The sequence below is a fragment of the Desmodus rotundus genome, chromosome 2 (genome assembly GCF_022682495.2).
Source record: "Desmodus rotundus isolate HL8 chromosome 2, HLdesRot8A.1, whole genome shotgun sequence".
Taxonomy (NCBI): domain Eukaryota; kingdom Metazoa; phylum Chordata; class Mammalia; order Chiroptera; family Phyllostomidae; genus Desmodus; species Desmodus rotundus.
In genome coordinates this window covers 182,580,772-182,602,624 of record NC_071388.1, presented here as the reverse complement: position 1 = coordinate 182,602,624, position 21,853 = coordinate 182,580,772, and the positions used below count along the sequence as shown (strand labels likewise).

Here is a 21,853-nt window from a genome sequence, read left to right as displayed (position 1 = left end):
CTGTGTGGTTATCACATTCAAGATGACTGAGCGAGTAGAGCAACAAATCTGCATCAAATTTTGCATTAACCTTGAACATTCCTCTGTGGAAATTATTCAGATGATTCAGAAGGCCACAGCTATAGGCAACTAGTGATTGGCAGCTTCATTATGACAACGCGCCCGTTCATGCATCACATCTCATGCAGAGTTTTTTGGTAAAACATCAAGCCACCCAGGTGATTCATCTGCCCTAAAGTCCAGATTTGGCGCCCTGTGATTTCTGGCTTTTCCTAAAACTAAAATCACCTTTGAAAGAGAAGAGATATCAGACCATCATTGAGATTCAGGAAAATATGACAGGGTAGCTGATGGCGAATGGGAGAACTGTGTGAGGTCCCAGGTGCCTACTTTGAAGGGATCTGAGGTGTCACTGTCCTATGTACAGTGTTTCTGGTATCTTGTATCTTCTTCAATAAATGTCTCTATTATCCATATTACATAGCTGGATACCCTCTGGATAGATCTTGTATACTTAATATTTAAAAATATGCTTGATCTCTTATCCCACACAGGGATCAAGAGCAGTGAATATGAGATATCCAGATCTACTGCAACAAATATGTCTATAGAACCAAACATAACTTGGAGGGTTTTATGGTCATAACATCTAATTACATCATTATTATTATTATCATACTGCCAGATTGTATCAAATGTCACAAAAATTTAAATGATAACAGCCATTTGACAGAGAAGTCAATATATTGGTTTTTTTTTAATTTCCTCTCAGCAAGCAATATCTATATCAAGAATTTTTATGATTTTTAAGATTTTAAGTATTATTAACTATTCCACCACTGTTTAATAACCCTATTGATCACCAATAAGCACAATCAGGGGCTTATAATGAGAGGCTTATCATTTTTATAAAATGTGATCAAATTAAACTTAATAAACATATTGAGCCACACAGAAGACCTTTGGGACCAACACTTAGAAAACTCATGGTCTAGTAAATATTTTGGCAAAAAACTCAGGAAAAATACAGATCTTTCTTTTCCTTACTCCTCTGCCACTCTATTAAAATGACAGGATAAATTACAAGGAAGAACTCCATGATAGGCACTTAGGTTCTAATCTTGGCTTCCTCTCTACCTCAGAAAAGTCATTTTTATCTCTTCTATGTTTCAGTTATCACCTCAGCAAAATGGCAATTTTGTTGAGCCCTTGTTACTTACAAGGAGATAATACAAAAGTTAATGACTGAATAGAAAATACAGTATAAAACATGTAACTTAAGTCTTATGTTTCAATTTGAATATTCAAAAAAACATATAAATACTTGTCCTCCACCAGTATTAAAAAAAAAGATTTACAAAGATTAATTCTGTAATCTGTGCAGCAACCCAAATTATTTTGGAATATTGCACTATCTATAAATACAAGTGATATTTTTACATACTCTAAATATTTATGCAGATACTTATTTTTGATCAAAAACTGTCAACAATGAACTTGAAAGACAAAACTAATGGATTTAATCTTGCCAATTCATATATCACTTTCATGAAATCTCATATGATAAAACCTCAACCCACACCATCTGTGAACTCTAAGACAGTTACTAGTTTATCTTTTTGACACATATACACAACCCACATAATACCTTTCAAGTGTTATTGACTAATTTTTTTCGTCCAAATGCTAGCTCAGAAAAATAAGTTAAAGTTCACAATTTTCCTTATTTGTTTTAATCAGGTCTAAATTATAATGAGAAAACTTGATAAATGAAATTGATGAAAAATCTTGTTTTCTGATTTGAATAACATTAAGAATTATTAAATTTCTACTAATTTTCATAGTTCTAAATCTAATTATTCCATGGATGCTTGTTTAGAACTAACTTCTGTTAGGCACTGGAAACACAAAGATGAATGTTAATGACAACATTATCATGGAAGAATTATCATGGAATGTCTTACTGGATTTCCTTAAAACTTGATAATTACTGAATTACTCAAGGGAAGTTTTATAATCCCATTTTCTTTCAAACTGTCTAAAATAGATAAAATATCTAAGAATAGCAGATGCCATCCCTTGCTTCTCAGTTCATTGCTACTTGTTAATTATGCCTCTAAGCATTAAGGAATTTTTTGTCCCTTTCTTAAATTACACTTGTTTTTTTTCCTCTTGCCTTTTTTTCCCTCCCTTCCTTTTCAGTCCTTTATATGAACTTTGTAGCATTTAATTCTTCCTTTGTAAAAGAAATACCTAACTCATTTAAATTGCTAATATTTTACAGAGAGTCAGCCTACATAGTGTTCCCATTTATTAAAAAAACATACACTGCATTTGGAATATAGCATATTAGTTTTTAAAATGTTTTACAAAAATTGTTTTATTATATGCTATTCTTTAGGCTTTTTAATATATTTATGGAATCCTTTTTTTCAACTTCTCCCCATTTCATTGTTAAAATTTTTGAGTGCCCTGTAACCTCTACCTGTGCTTTCTTAATACGTTTCCCTCCTATACTCTGTAATATTTGTCTTCTCTATTCTACAGAAACTCCTCTAAGAATACCAGTGACCTACTCTTATTCAAATTCAAAGATTATTTGTCAATTCTATTTCTTTTCAGTTACACATATTCCTGTCAAATCTTAGTTCTTAACACTTTCCAACACTGACTTCCCAGATACTATGATTTCTTAGTTTTCCCACTATTTTTCTGACCATTTGGTTTCGTAACTAACCTATTTGGGGGGGTCTCCCAATATTCAGCCTTTATTCAACAATTTTTCCTCTGTCTTCATGTGTTCTCTTAGAAGAGTGTATCCAATCATAAGTTCTCAATTACCATGTGCAGGTAGACAATTCCCAAATAATCATTTTAATCTTATCTCTATTCTCTTTTTTTTAACCCTCATCCGAGGATGCTTTCATTGATTTCAGAGAGAGAGAAACATCAATCAGTTGCCTCTCACACGCACCTGACCAGGTATTGAATCCACAACCAAGGTTTGTGCCCTATCTGGGGATCAAACCTGCAAACTTTTGGTGTATGGGACGACGTTCCAACCAGCTTTGCCACCCAGCCAGGGTTCCTCTGTATTCTTTTAAAAATTATCTTCAGTTTTCTACCAATACCTCATCCAAAAGTCTTCATAATTAACTCCTCTTTCCAGTGTAAACCAGTATTTCTTGCTAAGTTCCTGGCTGCTACGCTCACTATTTCTCAAATCTCTGAATATTTCTCAATTCCTTAAACTTTCTTCCAATTGTTAATCAAACCACAGATTCCTTCTCTACATTTTTTCTCACATGTGCATCTTCTTCCTCATGTCCATATCCAAGATTATAGGGAATTGAATGCAACTCTTCTTTTTCCTTTACTTTTATCGGTCATTGTGGTTAAATATATATAATATAAAATTTATCATTTTAACCATTTTCAAGTGTACAGTTCAATGGCACTAAGAATATTCATGATATTATGTAAGCATCACCACCATTAATCTCCAGAACATTTTTCATCTTTCCAAACTGAAACTCTGTATTATTAAATAACACACCCTATTTTCCTTTTTAAAACTCCTTCTAATTCTATTATAACTCATCCAAGATTTAATTGCCTTTCCCTTTTCAAACACTGAATATTGCTCTTTATTATTTATCAAATCAAAATCAATATTCTTTGAATGCAGTAGTTTAAAAATATTGTTGATGGCAGTATACTAAATGCTATACTATACGAATCATTTTAGTCAGACATACCTCTAAAAAACAATTCTGTATTAGAATATTTAAAAAAACATCTATCATCTAAATTCTAATAATATAAATAAAGTTTCAAAATTCCAATAATACTGAGATTCTACTACAGTTCCTGCTATTTGCAAAAAAGCACCTCAACTGAGCACTCTATTGAAAAATATACTTCTAAGTAAGACCTATAGTTAATCTAAATAATTATTTTATTTCATTATATTTTAGAATTATAAACTAGTGTTAAATGCTTAATGTTTTAAAAGCAAAAAATTCAACCTCACTACTAATTTCTGTTTTTATTAAATAATTCCATTCCACAAATTTGTTCAATGTTGGTTCAATTGACAGTTTTTCTTTTTTCGATGCTTTTAATAGTGTTTTTCTACTAAATAGAGACCATAAATATCAAATCATTTTATATACCATCTAGAAAAATGTAATGGACATATTGGTAACGTTTCTATATGACAATTATAATAGTGATGTAAAAAGTCCTAACAAAAGGAGAAAAATTATAAACTCATTTGGTTGTTTCAAGTAAGCCTCAAATGAGCATTTATGTCAAATGAATGTTCTTTAATTGAAAGGAAGGAAGAAAGGCAGGAAGGCAACAAGAGAGAAGGGAGGAAAGAGAGGAAAAAGGAGGATGGAGGGAGAGAGAGAGAGAAATGAAAGAGAGAGAAAGAGGGAAAAAGAAAAAGGAAGGAATGAAAGAAGTTAGGAAGGAAAAAGAAAAAGAAGAAAAGAGAAAAGAGAAGAAAAGAGAAGAAAGAAGAGAAGAGAAGAGAAGGGAAGAGAAAAGAAAAAAAGAAAAGAGTTATCCATTTGGAACACGCATTGCTTCTAATTCCTTATTGGGTTAATTCAGTACACAATGTAAGTGTAGGTTTTCAAATGCTCAGAGGGTGCATAACGAACATGATGACTGCTAAAGCAATCAGAGACCAAACTAAACACAATTAGATCAGTTATTATGAGCAATTAATTAAATTGCACTCAGATGCAAACATGGAGTCCTTTTAAAAAGTTTTCCCTTCTGGCTAATAATGTTTCTGAACACTAGATGGCAATAAACTAAAAGTTTAAATGAAAGTAAAAACAAAAGTTGACTGACTTAATATAGGTAGAAAAAGAAGATATAACTATTTCACTTGAAATTCATGTATCAACTTTTGATAGCAGATCTCTTACCTGGGAAGAGGTCTGTGCATCTCATAAATATCTCCCAATAGATTAATCCAAGAGCATACATGTCTACTTGTTTCAAAGCTGATTCACAGTCCCTCAGGTTCACAGCTCCTTCTAGAACTTCCGGTGCCATATATCTGATTGTGCCAACCTGATTTTTAGAGCAATAATTTTTAGAAACAGAATGAAAGGCACACATTAGACAGAAGCTATACATAAATTTCATATCAACAATGTCAATGATAAGTTACTTGACCTTATCCATGTCACTGAATCTGTTTATACCTGATTTTTCAATCTATAAAATGTTCATCTTGAATAAACTGTGATAAGTATCCTATTGAACAGAATCAGTCAAAAGAATGATCTAGATCTTCCTATGCATATCAATATTAAAAAACCTGTAAGACACAGTGAGAAAACTACAAAACGTGTACACTATTTAGTATTTTTAAAAATTCACAAAACATATATATATATATAGATGTGTATATATATATATATAGATGTTGGTATGTGAACTCAGAAAAAGGCTAGGAAAGATATGTTCTATGTTATAATAGTAATTATCAGAAGGTAACTGTCCTATTTCACCTTGATAATTTAAACCTTGCTTCAAAAATCAATTCCTACAAAAAGTTCCTTCTAATGCTTATCAAAAATGAGGTGGAGTGCCAGTGGACTTCCATAATAAATTGATGAACTTTATGCAGTGTCTTTTTAATTTTGTAATTCTTAATATGCTACAACTGGTAGTATCTAGAATACTACCTACTAGAATACTAACTACTCAAGTAGTACCCTAAGTAGTTAGTGAATGCAATTCTTAAATTAGTAGTAGTTAGTAGTTCTTAAATGCAATTCATTACGTTTTCAAAGTATGCCCAAAGTAGATTCCTTTTTATAAACTCACCTCACTGATGGCTGCATTATCTTCTTCCCCTGGGCGCACCAGTCTATTTCCAGTCAGCCTCATGGACAACCCAAAGTCACTAATAACACAGGTTCCATCATTTTTCACCAGAACATTTCTGCTGTTTAAGTCTCGATGGGATATTGCAGGTTTATAATGATCTGTTTGGATAATTTCAAATATTTATTAATGCTTAAAGAACACTACTGGATATGAAGTGAGCACCCAAGTAATAGGGACCACCACATAAATATAAAAGATAATGTTAATTTTCTACCTACTAATTTTCTAATAACAAAAAAGAACATAAATCAAAATTTCAACTCACAGTATCACTATTTTTACAATATTATATTTTATAACATAACTCCTATAATTGGATAATTATGTATGTATAATTAATTAAGCCTTAAACTTCAGCTGCAACTAATAGCCAACGTGCTGTTGCTTCTAATTTTAACATACACTTGTTATTTTCTCTTCATTTTACGGTAGCAAAAGTAAGCAACAGAGAAAGGGATATTTGGTATAAACAACAACAAAGAGTCAATGTACCTGAAACAGTGTCAATAAAAAAAACTGACAGGCCTCCAAAATTTGTGTATGTCCCTTACACTTTTCTCCTGTGACTTAAAGGATCAAACCTGTGACAGAACATCCCAGTTCTGCCCTGACATGCAGCCATGTCTTTAAGCCCACCTCAGTTCTTCAAATCAAACTAGAAACAGTTTTACAACAGACCGGAAGAACAAGTGATGGAGCTGGTATTTCTCAGCAAGATATGAAAACCTGTTTTCTGATTTTACAGAAATGCAAAGCACTATTATACTTATTCTATTACTTGTTTATCACTAGACTATATGTTCCATGAAGGCAGAAAGAACGTATTTTTCCTGAATTCAAAAGGGCTGACACAAAGAAAATGCTTACTGACTAAAAGAATGTATCTAACCTAAGCCCCTCATCAAAAACACCACATAATTTTTTCCTCTCTATAAGGAAACTTGATATAAATCTTACATTAGTACCGTAGCTCTTGAAATGAAAAAAAATGACATAGCACAATTTCTAAATTTTAAAATAACTCACTAGTTATACAAAGAAATACAGCAATCCAAAGTTAATGACCTTTATTGAGTGTTTATATTGAGGCACAGATAGACTCAGTATTTATATTTATTATTCTCACTAACAATTATTAGATTGCAATTTCGCCAATAAAACTAAAGAGAGGATAATGATTCCTTTCATTAAAAAAAAAGCAACAGCACAACTGAAGAAAAAAATAGTAGTTACCAAGTTTCTTTATCTAAGAGTTGATTTCCTTTTTTTAAAAAAAGATTTTATTTATTTATTTTTAGAGAGAGGGGAAGGGAGGGAGAGAAACATCAATGTGTGGTCACCTCTCATGCGCCACCCACCCCACCCACCAGGGACCTGGCCTGTAACCCAGGCAGGTGCCCCAACCAGGAATCAAACTGGCAACCCCCTGGCTCCCAGGCCCATGCTCAATCCACTGAGCTGCACCAGCCAGGGCAAGAGCTGATTTCTTTTGCATTTTCTCCATTTCCTAGGCCCACCTTCCAAAGCTTGTACTAACACGGCTCAACTCAACCCCTAAATAAAGAGCTGCTTTTCTTATTCTAGATAAAACAATAACTTAAGTATATGTGGCATAATCTCAAGCTTATATTTATATAAGAAAATTTATGAAGACATTGTAAAATGTTTGTATAAAAGTAATAATAATACAAAATCAATACTTAAACTAAAAGATTTTACACATAAGGAAGCCAGGTTAATAATGGGGAGAATATGCAGTGGCTCCATGAGACAGCCAGAGGGGAAAATTGGGTAGTACATTCTGCAAAAAAAAAAAAAGAAAAAAAGAAAGAAAGAAAGAAAAAGAAAACAAAAGGAGAGACAGAAAAATGAGGAAACAGGGAAAAGAGAAGAGAAAATATGAGGCAAGATAGAATTTATCACCAATGCAAAGGATAAAACTATAGACTGTCCTTTTGAGACTTTTTTTTTTCCTTTAAAGATCTCCTCCGTATTCCTTTTAATCTTTTTTATTGGAGGTGGGATGTTACATAGAAAGGAGTAGAATACACAATGATTTTGCCCTGGGCAGTAGCTCTGCACCAAACATCATAAAGTAAAGTGAAGACATAATATTAATTACGATTTTAAAAAATCTGACTGAAAAAAGTTTCTGTGGACAGTTATACAAAGAGAGAGAGAGACAGAGAGAGAATGAGCATGCAAAGGACATGGAAGGATATACATAAATAGTTAATAGTAATTTTCTGGTTAGGTTTGAGTGATCTGTACATGATCTTTCTTAGATTTTTTGTGGTAATAAGTTACATTTTATATTATCACTAGGAAAATATTAATAAGGAGAACCAATTACAAATAAATAGGTTCAATTCCTTATTATTCTGGAACAGCTGAATAAATAATAATAGCATTATTCCTTACTACAAAATTTCTATTCTAAATGGCAGTGTTGTATCTGAATACTGGGAAAAACAGAGTTTTCTGAAAAAAAGTGAAATGACCTTTTAAATGTTTTAAAATATTTGGACTATTTTTAAAATAATAGGTAAAACTCTAAGTTCAAATAGCTACTAAACATTTTTGCAATAGCATGTATGTGTGTATACTCATTCTTTAAAAAAGTAAACTAGTAAAAATATTAAGTAATGTTTAAGAGTAAGATCTGCATTTAAAATAAAACTCTTATGTGATGGCAATCATTTTTTCAGCCAATGTTTTCGACTTGAAACCTTGCTGCATTAGGCAAGCCTTGACAAAGGGGGATTAGAATGGTATTTTAAGTTCTGTGCTAAGCCAGCTCTTTAAAGGAGCTATAATAATATTTAAGAGTAAAGAAATACAGTCCAAATGATTAATGTGCTAAAGCACTAAAGTAAGTGAGTGCATCAAGTTGCTGACATAGGTAATAACTATGAGCAATTATGTATTCAGGAAAATCAAGATGTCAAGATAAATGAACTGATAAATCATTCAGGAGAAATTATTTATATATGAAGCAGAAGCTAGAAAAGATGATCCACGCTATTATACAATGAAACAAAGATCTAAGAAATTGATACATTAAGTAGTCTCTTCACTACAGAGGTCAGAGAAACTGAAAAAACAATGTTCTGGGCTATAGCATGACAGGAAAATGCTGTAAGGCATAAAAGTTTAAGAAAGTACAAAGGTAGATTTTTGCAGCAAAGCTAATTTAGAGGTACCTGTGATATGAGGTGTATCTTGAAAGAAAGTGAGAAAGCAAATGTATTAAGGAGATGCTTTGAACAACTAGCAAAAAATGTACATAAAAGCTGAAGAAAACCATAGTTCTTATAAGGAACATAACCCTATAGTTTTGAAACACTAGCAAAGACTGATTCCTCACCATGCATTCTTCTTTTCCTGGTTAGTAACAGAACACAGTATTATCTGAGCAATGAACTCAGCTAAAATAAAACAAAACTATATTCTCAGCATCCCTTGCAGCTAACTGTAGTAACTAAGCATAGACTAAGCACTGGGAAACACAACTTAAGCCTAAGAGTGAAACTTCTAGAGGCAGAGGAGGGCAATTCCTTCTTACTTCCCTTCCTTTTCCCTGCTTACTAGAATAGAGCATAATGAACAATGAGGTGACCTTGAAAATACAAGCCATATATAAATAATGGGAGGAGAAATACAGAAGCCTGGTGCTGCCAAATTTTAGGCTGTCTCCCTCTACGATTCTTACATGAGAAAGAAAAAAAATTATTCTTATTGAAGCCTGTTATTTTTCCCAATAGACTTGACCAAACCTGGCTCTGCAAAGCACTACTTATAAAAAGATACATTTAGGTTTATACTAAAGTCCAACCAACCTATGGAATAAAGATCTATCTAAAGTTAAAACTAAAGAAGTGGTCATGTATTGGTTCATTTAAATAAGCAAAATAAATACAAGGAAAATATAATATAGCCTAGTTAAGAGGTTCTTAACCAAGATTGACAGATAAACTTCTGAGGGTTTTAAAACCTCCTAGAATCAAAAGAACATACATAAATGAATTGCCTATACATATATCTTTGCAGGGAGAGTGTTCAGAGCTTTAATTACTTTCTCAATGGTATCCATAACTCCTCTAGAGTCTTGAAGTTCTTTTTCTTATTCTTCTTATTAGATTTAAAATACATCTCTTATATCAAATCTTTCAAATAGCTGGCTAATAATAAAGTTGCTATACATAATATATGCTTTTCCTTTGACAATATGAATAAAATTTCTCTGCTAATCCTACTGTACGTGAGTATCATTCACTTCCTCTTCATTGTCTTACCTCCTCGTGGTAATTCTGTATGAAGATAAGCCAGTCCTCTAGTCACAGAATGAGCCAGACGGCAAGAGCTTACCCAGTCACTTGTATGGAGACTAAGATACTTGCACAGAGATCCCTGTATAGAGGAAAAAATAAAACAACAAAAAAAGTGGAATTAATATACTTGAACATTAAGAAGGTAAGTTAGTAGCTTTATAAAGGATTTGCATATGTTAGGATTCCACGAAGATCTAATAAATTATGACATTTCAGAATCTTGAAGGAGTTAGTAAGACATTTCTGTGGGTAGAGAGGAGAAAATGAAAAATTTAAATGTAAAATTTTTTCAATATTAAAAATTATGGTTATTTCATTTTAAATACTTTTTTATTTCAAATTAAGAGGGAAAATAAAAGTGTCTTTTAGACTTTTTCTTTACACTGTATCTCTTCCCAGTACAAATATAAATTATGTTAGGTTTTACAAGCACAAAACAGGAGACTTTTATAAGTATATATGTCAGTGCTAATCAAGGTGTTCCTCCACAAACTATTTATCACCAACCATTCTGGGATAAGGAGCTTGCACCAGAATGAATGTCAATCAAAGCACTGCCTCATTCATCAGAAAGTCTTATGGGGGGCAATAGATGGGGGGTACTAAAAAGTTGACTAGTGACTTAGGTAATTCACACTCTGGTACGAGATCCTTATCTCATTGTAGACCCTTAGTAACCAGTGTGCAAACAGGCACTGCTCTACTAAATAACTGACTGACTGTTCATATAAATGCCATTGAACTTACATTGGGATAATACTCCATCACAAGCAAATACTCCATGCGTCCATCTGCAGTGACTCTTTCATCTCCAACTATGAAGCGAGCAATGCTATCATGTTCCATCAAAGGCACTCTGTAAATGTTCTTCTCATTGATAAAATTCTGACGGTTTGCAAAGGAAAACACTTTTACAGCAACAGGACGCTCATCTAAGGAACCTTTATATACTGCTCCATATCGACCCCGGCCAATCAGCTGTAAATTTGTTTTGAAGAAAGCAAGGTATTAAATCACAACAGAACAATCAAATTTACTAAATAAAGTGCAAGTCTATATGTATGCCATAGTTCTCTGTTGCTTAAAGGTTAACTTACTCCATTATCAAGGAACTAATAAAGTGCACCTTTTAAAATATATGGCTCAAGAAGCTCCTACCAGTCCCAGCCCTCCCAAACACAGCAACTATAAACTCTGAAAAAAAAAATTGTAAAAAGAAACTAAAAGTGCTAGAGAATGAACAAAAGGAAATAGCATATGATGATTTACCCAATTTTATAGCTTTTAGCCTGAGAACAGGCTGAAATCAGCTCTGTGCAGTGGACCTAAAAATGCAACAGGAAATCCACAATCTTTCTAGCCCCAGGAACAAGAGGACAGAATTTGGGGTAACCACAGCTACAGGAAAATAAGGAGAGAATTCCAGAAAGAAGAATCAAAGAGGGGGAAACTGAGTGAATGCATGGGACAAACTCCAGCTAGAGACAAAATAACTGAACTGAGATTTGAGCTTCCGCCTGAGACGAGTTTGCAGTATGTCTTGAGTTTGCAGTATGTCTAACCAAGATAACTGCCTACTAAAACAAACATTGAAAGTGAACACACTTCAGAAGAATCTAAAGAACATAGGGTCTGCACAATATAACATTCACAATATCTAGGATATAATTAAAAGTTACTTAATACACAAAGTACCAGCAAAATGCAATCTGTCTCTTAATTTTTGGCTGCTGGAGATTTCTCTTACTTTTTACTGAAATAGGTTAGGGATTTACCATAATCTATTTAAGGATATTTCTTGTATTTCACTCACTTGTGTCTAGGTTAAAATTTAACAGATAGATTATCCTTTAGAAAGGTTGTACGGTTAACAACCTTTTAACCATTCAACATATGATTAAATCAGCAATGTTTGAGAGTGTTTCTTTTACTCAGTCCAGGATAAAATCCTATGGTTTTAATAAATATTTTTTTAATTTAGTAAATTGGACATCTAATTATAATACATATTGTAGCCACACTTCTATTGTGAATTGACAGTTCATCTTTTTTGTCCATTTTTTATTATTTCTTTCATATTGATTTATACTAGCTCTGTATAAATTCTTTGCTTCTGTGTTGAAATACTTTTTTTTGAATTTAGCTTTTAACTTTGTTATATTTTTCTCTCATATGGAAGGTTCTTAAAATGTTTTATATTATCAAATCTACCACATCTATTATTTAAATAGTCTCTGTAGTTTCAGGACCATAGCTATCTATTATTTAACAGTCTCTGGTTTAGAGATCATAGTTTATTTATACTAATAAAGAATAAAACACTCATCACAATAAAACTTTTAATATAGACTCTGAGAAATTACCAAATGAAAATTAAACTCTATGGAATATATAATAGTCCTATGTGCCTATAAAAATACATACTATATGCACAGACAAGTAATATTTATTTCACCTCTACTATGGATTCCTTGCCTGGTACATTCTTCTCAGAATTTCACGTCTTTATTGCCATACTCGAAAGTTCAAGTCTATACTCGAAAGGTCATTTCCTTTCTAAATATACCTTTTTTTTAAATAACCCCCTTTCCATAACTTTCTTATCTGTTTTATTTTTCTCCATAGCACTTACTATTACTTGATACAATATATATTTGTTTACCTATTTGTAGACTCTTTCCCACTAGAATATAAGCCTCAAGAGGGATATCTGTATAGGTCAGCTACATTCTCAGTGCCTAGAATAGGACTTGGCACTAAACTGGTACTCAATAAATGCTTGTTGAATAAATAAACAAATGATTTAGTGAGTGAATGAAGTCACTGTCTCAAATATGGGAGCACGAAGAACAGCTCATAATCTAAGAGCAATCTTACCTCCAAAAGTTTCAGATTATCTAGGTCAAGAGAGGGCTCTGATGCTGCTGCCTCCATCATGTTCATACTGTGAAGACCTTGTTTACGATCTCCTATAGGAATAGGCAAAAGAAGTTACTGTGTGCTTCTCTTAAAATGAAGATTTTATTACACTTTTTATTATATAGCATTAAAAAGAAGAGCTACAGAATGGTAGGCAGCAAGACTAATTCCTAATGTCAATGGGAGTAAAATTATTTACTAAACTAGGAATTATCTATAAATGAAGATGAATGATGACTAAGATGAAAGCTGAATTCTGGGAGATGAGTCCAGTAACAGACTTAGTTTAAAAACTTAAGAAATACTACCAAGACATTAAAGATAGTTTCATTAAAGTTATTCAAATTAATGCATAAATGATTTCCTAAAAAGCTCATCAAACCTAAAGTTTATTAGAACCAACTGAACATTTGACAATACTGAGGAATTATTATTTTTAAGATGTAAAAATGATATTGGGGTTATATATATATTTTAAGTCCTTCTATTTCAGCAATAATGCTAAAGTGTTTATAAATAAATGGTATTGAGATTTCTTTAAAATAATCCAGTGGCTGATCGTGGAACAGAAAGAAGGTATTAGTGAGAAAACTGGGGAAACCCAAATAAAGCCTGGAGTTTAATTAATAGTGATGTACCAATATTAGTTTTAGTTTTGCCAAATGTACCAAGGTTATATAGGATGTTAATAATGGGGAAAGCTGTGTGATGGTATATGTACTATCTTTGCAACTTTTCTGTAAATTAAACATTATTCTGAAATAAAATAATTTGAAAAGGCAAATAAAATAAAATAAAAAAGTGGCACAGACGAGTGCAGCGAGTAGAGCTATAGATGATATATAGATGTAATCGCTGAAGCTGGGTGAGAGGTAATTTGTATATGTTTGAAAATTTATAAACACTGAAGGAAAAACATTTGTTAAGAGAGAAAGATGGGAGCTACTGTAGCATGGAAAAGATTTTAGCATGGAGATTTTAAAAAGGAGAAAATAAATTTCAATTACGTGGCATGTTTTATAAAAAATAGAATAAAAGGTGACATTTTTACCTGTCAGCATCCTGTATCCAAAGTATAAGGCAACTATCAAAACAGCTAATACAGAGACTGATGCTAAAGCAATGATTATTGTCTCATCTCGGTTAAATGAATGAGGTGGACCTAAAAGCAAATAAATTTTAAAATAGTTATTGTTAAAGAAGATGTGGTACATATTAACAATGGAATATTTCTTGGTCATAAAAAAGAATGAAATCTTACCATTTGTGATAACACAGGTGGACCTAGAGGTACTATGCTAAGGGAAATAAGTAAGACAGAGAAAGACAAATACCATATGATTTCACTTATATGTGAAATCTAAAAAACAGAATAAATGAATAAACAAAACAGAAACAAACTCAAATACACAGAACAAACTGATGCGTGAAAAAGATGAAAGAAGAAAGAAGTACAAATTGGCAGTTACAAAATAGTTATAAGGATGTAAAGTAGAGCATAAGAAATATAGTTAATAGCCCTGGCTGGTGTGGCTCAGTGGATTGAGTGCCAGCTTGAGAACCAAAAGGTCATTGGTTCAATTCCCAGTTAGGGCACATGCCTGGGTTGTAGGCCAGGTCCCCAGTTGGGGGCATGTGAGTTGCAACCACACATTGATGTTTTTCTCCCTTTCTTTCTCCTTCCCTTCTACTATCTCTAAAAATAAATAAAATCTTTAAAATAAAAATTTTAAATGTGAAAGGCAGTATCAATATATAGTCAAATCAGTAATGTTTTTACATCAAAGGAAATTTTAAAATATTTTATTTATTTATTTTTTGGAGAGGGGAAGGAGGGAGAGTGGGAAACATCAGTGTGTGGTTGCCTCTCGCATGCCCCCTACTGGGGACCTGGACTGCAACCAAGGCATGTGCCCTAGACTGGGAAGCGAACCTGCGACCCTTTGATTCACAGGCTGGCACTCAACCGCTGAGCCACACCAGCCAGGGCAAAATTAATAGATTTTTAATAACTGAAAATTATGTATTTCATCATAGAGCTTATTTTATATAGATTAATAGATTTAGAACACTGAAACACCTGTTAGTTAGCCCTGGCTGGGTAGCTCAGTTGGTTAGAATGTTGTCCCAATATGCCAAGGTTACAGGTTTGATCTCCAGTCAGGGCACATACAAGAAGCAATCAAAGAATGAATAAGTAAGTAGAACAACTAGTCAATGTTTTTTTCTTCTCTGTCTCTCCCCCTTCCTCTCTCTATCTAAAATCAATCAATAAGAATCTATTAGTTATGCTCTTAATTATTAAAATATTATAATGGAACAGCACCGATGGAACAGTATATTAAGAAAACAGTCTTTGGAATCACATTTGGTTTTAAACCTTGATGCTACATCAGAGGTGTCAAACTCATTTTCACCAGGGGCCACATCAGTCTCACATTTGCCTTCAAAGGGCTGAATGTAATTTTAGGATTGTATAAATGTAACTACTCCTTAACTAGAGGCAAGGAGCTCTACATTTGGTCCTTTGAAGGGAACCACAAGGCTGATGTGGCCCCCCCAGTGAAAATGAGTTTGACACCCCTGCTCTACATCATTCTCTCAGTGGCTTTTAGCAAGAAGCTGGTAAACATGTTTTTGTCTATTCATTGAGTAGATCAAATCTTCTGTTTATTGAATTTTTGATTGCTTATCAATTACTAGAAAGTGGTGTTAAAATCTTCCATTATAATTAACAATTTGTCTCTTCTTTTAGCTGTATCAATTTTTGGTGCATATATTTTAAGGCTATATTATTAGCTGTATATAAATTTTAAATTGTTCTATCTTCCTATTTAGCTGAACATTTGTTACTATGAAGTGACCCTCTTTGTCTAAAATAAGCCCATAATAAATCAAATACTCTTGGCTATCTATATCTTAGAAGAATCATCAATGTAGGATAATCAAATGATTTCTTTAGAGAGAACTAGAGAATAAGGGAAGGGGGAAGGGACAAAACCATTTAGAAGATGTTCTTAAGTACAGTTCAATTGTTTTTGCATAGTTGTGGACTGTTGAAAAACCACTGAGGCAGATAAATCAGCCTGATATGAAACCAAAAGGTCTGGGATGCTGTTTATGAAAAGCATGGGGCCGATCACGAAGTCAACAAGGATCCTGCAAACAATAGATTCTGTAAGGAATGAAAGCAGTTGTGAATCAAAGAATGTTCCTCACATGTGTGTGTATGTTCAAACAGCAGTCTTTTCAATATTATCTATATGTAGATGGCTTTGTTAATGACATCTGCAGATTACAAAGCAATGCTAGCATCAGAAATATATAATCTGGTAGTTTTCTTCTGCAAAAGATCCCTACTTTATTCAGCAAAATTAACAAATATGGCACTACCTTTAAAATAAATAATGATATCAAACTCTTTATGGATGGCATTCATAAAACAAAACAAAACACAAGGGCCAGCAATCTAACTAAAAAGCCAGTTACTCTGCAGTGAAATTCAACAGTCTTTTGCAGTAGATATGCACTTCTACTACCAAGAGGAAACTTAAAATAGTTGAGATGAGAAGAGCTATCTCCAGACTTAAAAATGGTAGGTAGCCCTAGCTGGTGTGGCTCAGTGGACTGAGTGCTGGCGTGAGAACCAAAGGGTCGCCGGTTTGATTCCCAGTCAGGTACATGCCTGGGTTGCAGGCCAGGTCCCCAAGGGGGGCATGCAAGAGACAACTGCACATTGATGTTTCTCTCCCACTCTTTCTCCCTCCCTTCCCCCCTCTCCAAAAGTAAATAAAATCTTTAAAAAAATGGTAGTTAGGAAATAAACAAAGGTTGTAGGGGGTATGATTTTAAACATGCTTCATAAGAACTTAAGTGCTGGTTTTGCTTGGAATAAAAGGCAAAATAGCCTTGAGTGATATGTTTTCCTTTGCATGTCTGATGTAGACAATCCATGAGAAAAAAACTACTGGCATATAAATGTGTGATACTACATTCTACATTTGACCTACCTGAAGACATTCTTAAGCAGGGAACTAGTGGCAGAGTCAAACATTGGGTACCTAAAAAAATGGTGAGGAGTTAGAACTTAAAAGCTTTGAATAGTCTTTATAATGGAAGACAAGGAAAGAGATCACTGCCCTAGACCTGACTCAACTGTTAGCTGTATAGGTAGAAACATGTGTGCCAGAAAAATTTCTTTGATGTAGACATACAGCAGCTAGAATGACTTCTGAAATATGTGGATTCAAAAATTGCATTAATCAATTAATGTACATGGAGTTTCTTTAACAAATATACCTTATATGTCCCACTGAATATTTTAGATATCTAAACAACACACTCAAAACTAAATGACTTATCTTCACCCATCCCAAAAAAGGGGGCAATTTCCTTGTCTACCAGTGCCATTGATAAATGATTAGTACAGCACAGCTAAAAATGTCAGAAAAGAGGCCAATGAGTATCTACAATTAAATGTTTTTTAAAAAATTTCAACCATTTTGTACAAAATGCTCTTAAAAACAAAGTATACTTTTCTCCTGCTTTCATGAGATAAATATATTGGAGCAATTTCTTTTCTTTTTTTTATCCTCATCTGAGGACATTTTTATTTTCATTGCTTCTAGAGAGAGAAAGAAAGGGAGAGAAGGAGAAAGAAAAATATTGATGTGAGAAACAGTCACTAGATGCCTCCCATACGCGCCCAGACCAGAGCGGGGATGGTACGTGATTGGACCACGGATGGAACCCTCCGCCAAGGAATGCGCCCTGATTGGGAATGAACCTGCAACCTTCTGGTTACGGGACAAAGCTCCAACGAACTGAGTCACACCAGCCAGGGCTGAAGCAATTTTTCTTCTACATGATTGGGGACATAATTTTGAATATCAATTAATTTATGGTGATACTCTCAAAGCCTATTCGAGATTCTCAGATCATTATGTTTTTACAAATTACTGAAACCGATTTTCAATTTTTCCATCTCATCCTTTGATACCTGTGATGTTGCCTTAATGTTTTTTATAATCTAATTTGGATTTTAAAAACAGGCGACCTAACCTGTTATAAATGAATGTAAGGAATACAGACTAAAAAGACTAAGGGACTTTTCTAAATAATTAAGAGTTTTAGCACAAAAATTCTGTAGCATCTATCTTGGCTGATTACAGTGAAGAAACTTCAACAGCTACAGGCTTGGTACTGTGGCAGTCCATGAAATTAGACATTATCAGAGTCCACTTAAATTCTGATTCTCAAACATATCTTTCAGTGTTTGGTATGAGATATTGCTCAGGATGTCAAACGGTTCTGCACTTCCACAATGCAGCTATCGGTGCTTTGCAAGGGGGACAGGGGAAGTGAGGATTGTCTAGTTGGCCTTTTTTGAGGAAACCAACATGTGTGCTATCTATGCCAAATGTGTAACAACTAAAAATGTTTCAATGAACAAGTTTCAGAGTTCAGCTTTACAACAACTATAAATAAATAAGCTTGTAAAATGTTTCTGGAGAATGCCAGAAATTGGTTTTAGAAAAGTAAATTTCTTAATGACAGCATACAGTAGATTCCATCCACTTACTATATTTTTGAATTTTCCTAAATGCAAGAACATTTTTGTAATGTTTGTCTTCTGTGCTGATCCTATAACTTTGCTACTGAAATATAGTGAACTGCTTTTAAAAAGTTAGTTATACTAGGTGACTTTTAAGGTTCTTTTAATCCCAAAATTCTGTGTGATTTTTCTAATGTTTCTTGAAGCTTCAGCATTCTCTTTGATTTTATTCACAAATTTACAAAGAAAATGCAACATAACTTTCACATAAAAATATTCATTAACCCCAAATCTGCAATGGAAAATATTAATTCATATACAGGAAAAGTCTTAAGTAGATTTTTAAATACGTCTTAAAACCATGCTAATGGTTAAATACTGCAAATGGAAAACTTTCCAGGCTATGTGACATGGTCTAAAAATATGAGATCCCTGAAAAACTGCCAGAAAAAATATTTCAATGTGTATTTACATATGTGTGCAATAAAAGAGGCCTTAACCAGAAAACAACTTATTTTTGTTTTTTGGGGTTTTTTAATTATTTTTCTTTTTTACATACATATGCTATACCTGAAATTGTTTTGTTCCCCTAGCTCATAAACTCTCTGCTTCCTCCCTTTTAGTTTCTTCAGTTAACTACTCAGCCAAATGTAAACACTGCTATGTATGCCTGCACGCAATGGCTCGCATTGTACAAGCAAGCACTTCCTGAATGCAGAACAGACAGGGAACCGCTGTCTGCCTTATTGGAGCCTGGGATGTTTCTGTTTACAAATCCTGGAGCCAGGCAGGGGCCACTACTGGAGGCCTGCTGTTTGCTTCCTTGCTATACTCAGCCTTTGTCAAAGAAAGAACATTGTTACACATGCAGCAAGCAACAAAGGAAATCTTAAATATAACACCCTGGTGGTGATGTTGATTCCTAAATCTTTTACAACTCTGCATGAAAAAGCAAATTAGTAATTAGAGTGTACATTTCATAATGTACATTTTTTAAAGCAATGTACATTTCATAAAAGCAGAGAAAAAAACATTTAAGATAAAGATAATTAATGTGATCAGAGTTAAATGAATTCCTTAGCAAAATAATTTAGACGGCTAAATATCATTTCTGTAATGATAATATATTTGCACAGTTCAATGTTTTGAACAAATATTTCTACAAGGAATAAACAATTTTGATTTATTTTAATTAATATGTTTAGAATGGCAACTATACAGTAATCATAATCAGATTAATGTTTATGTTTAATGTCCTAAAAACAAATTGAGAAGAGGCAGATTTCTTGGTTTTTTCTCAAATTGCTATTTAATACTATTTAAGACTTTTAAATTTAACATGCCGAAATCATTGTGGATAGACTTAACTTGTAAGAAACAAACACAACAAGTAACAACAATAAACAAAATCCGTCCATACTCTGCTGAGTCCAGGCATTTTATGGCTGAATTATAAAAGGAATATTGGACAGCTAAGGGAGAGAGAAAGAGGAACAATCTAAGTTAAATAACCACCAAAAAAAAAAAAAACCCCCGTTTAAAAGGAAAACAGGAAAGACATTCAATCCCTAGCTTTCTTATTACCTTCTAGCTTTGTAAGATTTATAATTTTAATTTCTTTAAAATAGGTGTTTTGTGATTAGGAGACTGAATTTCAGCATTATGTTTCTTTACTAAAGAATGGATTAAAACAGTTAATTACATTTCATTGGAATAGTCACTAAGTAAGTAAAAATATCATTTATTAGATTAAGAAATTTTACTAAATCAAAAAATAGAAGATAAAGATTAATCTGTGGACTACCCTACATTAAAAAAAAATCCATTGAAGTGTAATGAAAACACCATTAAATATGTTCTCAAACTATTTTTGGTATAATTCTACCAGGCCTAATTGCCTCTATTCTGTTCAGAATTTATTTTTGCCTTTGTACACAGACGGAATAAAACAAAAGGTGTTGTTGCTCCATGTAACAGTTTTGAAGATGATTTTTTTTTGAAGATGATTGTTGCAATACTTCTTAGAAAACATCAACCAAGATCCCAAAAACCCAATTGAGTAAGAAAAGTCAATTTCAGCCTAAACTAATATTAGAAAAATAGAAATCTAATCACTGCAATATTTGTTATTTAAAACAAAACCAAACCACATAAAAATCCTCACAATACAGAATCATACCAAAGAGTCAAATCACCCAGAGATCCCTAGTCTATTTTCCTAACTGGCACACACATGACACACATAAATTCAGAATTCATACAAAAGACCCTTGTTCTCAGAAAATGACCATGAAATAATCTGACTATAAAAATGGAAATTATATTTTCCAGTTATTTGCTGACTGGACCAAAAAAAATGAATTGCATTGAACAGACAACTCCTGCCCCCATTTGATTTCTTTAAATTATGATAGTAATTTTTGCTTTTATAAGAAAAGCAAGATAGACATATAGAAAAAAATTAGCTTTTTTCTAGTTTTCCCATATAGTTTTCATTTTTTAAACCATTTTTTAAATTATAAGACATAAGCCATATACACAAAACTGTTTATAATGCAAATGCAGTTTGGTGAATTATTATGAAGCAAACATTCACATAACCTGTGCCCAGAAATAAAACATCGAGAATCCCCCAAACCACCTAACTGCTCCTTGTTGGTCGTAATAGCTTTTCTCCTCCCCAGATACGGCCATATCCTTACTTTTGTGCTAATTGTTTCTCTGCTTTCCTTAACAGCACTACATTCTCTGTGTGCTTAGTTTTGCCTATTTCTGAATTTTATATAAATGGAATTTTTGTGCCTTGCTTTTGTTTAATAACATTTTCAAGACTTAACCATGATGTTGTGTGCAGATGAAATTCATTCAAGGTTACTTTTCTATATAACAAATGCAGTTATTTTCCCCTGTATTGAGTCTGGAACTTATTATAATGATAAGTAAAGATCAATGTAGGTAATCCCTATTAAGCATCATAAGAACATTCCATAAATACGTGTGTGCGTGTATTATTCAGTTCTATTTAGTATTTTTAAAGTATCTAATTTTGTTGGCAAGAGAAAATGTTAAACAAAGCAGACAAATGAAAAGGCTGCACATCCTCTTGCTGTTTCTAATTTTGGGGCAGCAGAGG

The 21,853-nt window shown here is 33.0% G+C and overlaps 1 protein-coding gene across 2 annotated transcripts in view; it reads right to left on the bottom strand.

Annotated features, from left to right (window-relative positions):
• The window catches only part of BMPR2 (bone morphogenetic protein receptor type 2), a 135,944-nt gene that overhangs the window by 20,869 nt on the left and 93,222 nt on the right, over positions 1 to 21,853 (bottom strand). For both annotated transcript variants that reach the window (XM_024563726.3, XM_045197996.2), the window contains 6 exons: positions 14,218 to 14,328; positions 13,125 to 13,216; positions 10,995 to 11,225; positions 10,212 to 10,326; positions 5,854 to 6,014; positions 4,944 to 5,091 (listed from right to left, as the gene is read on the bottom strand). In XM_024563726.3, the coding sequence (XP_024419494.1) occupies positions 4,944 to 5,091; positions 5,854 to 6,014; positions 10,212 to 10,326; positions 10,995 to 11,225; positions 13,125 to 13,216; positions 14,218 to 14,328 (858 nt within the window). The remainder of the gene's footprint in view (positions 1 to 4,943; positions 5,092 to 5,853; positions 6,015 to 10,211; positions 10,327 to 10,994; positions 11,226 to 13,124; positions 13,217 to 14,217; positions 14,329 to 21,853) is intronic.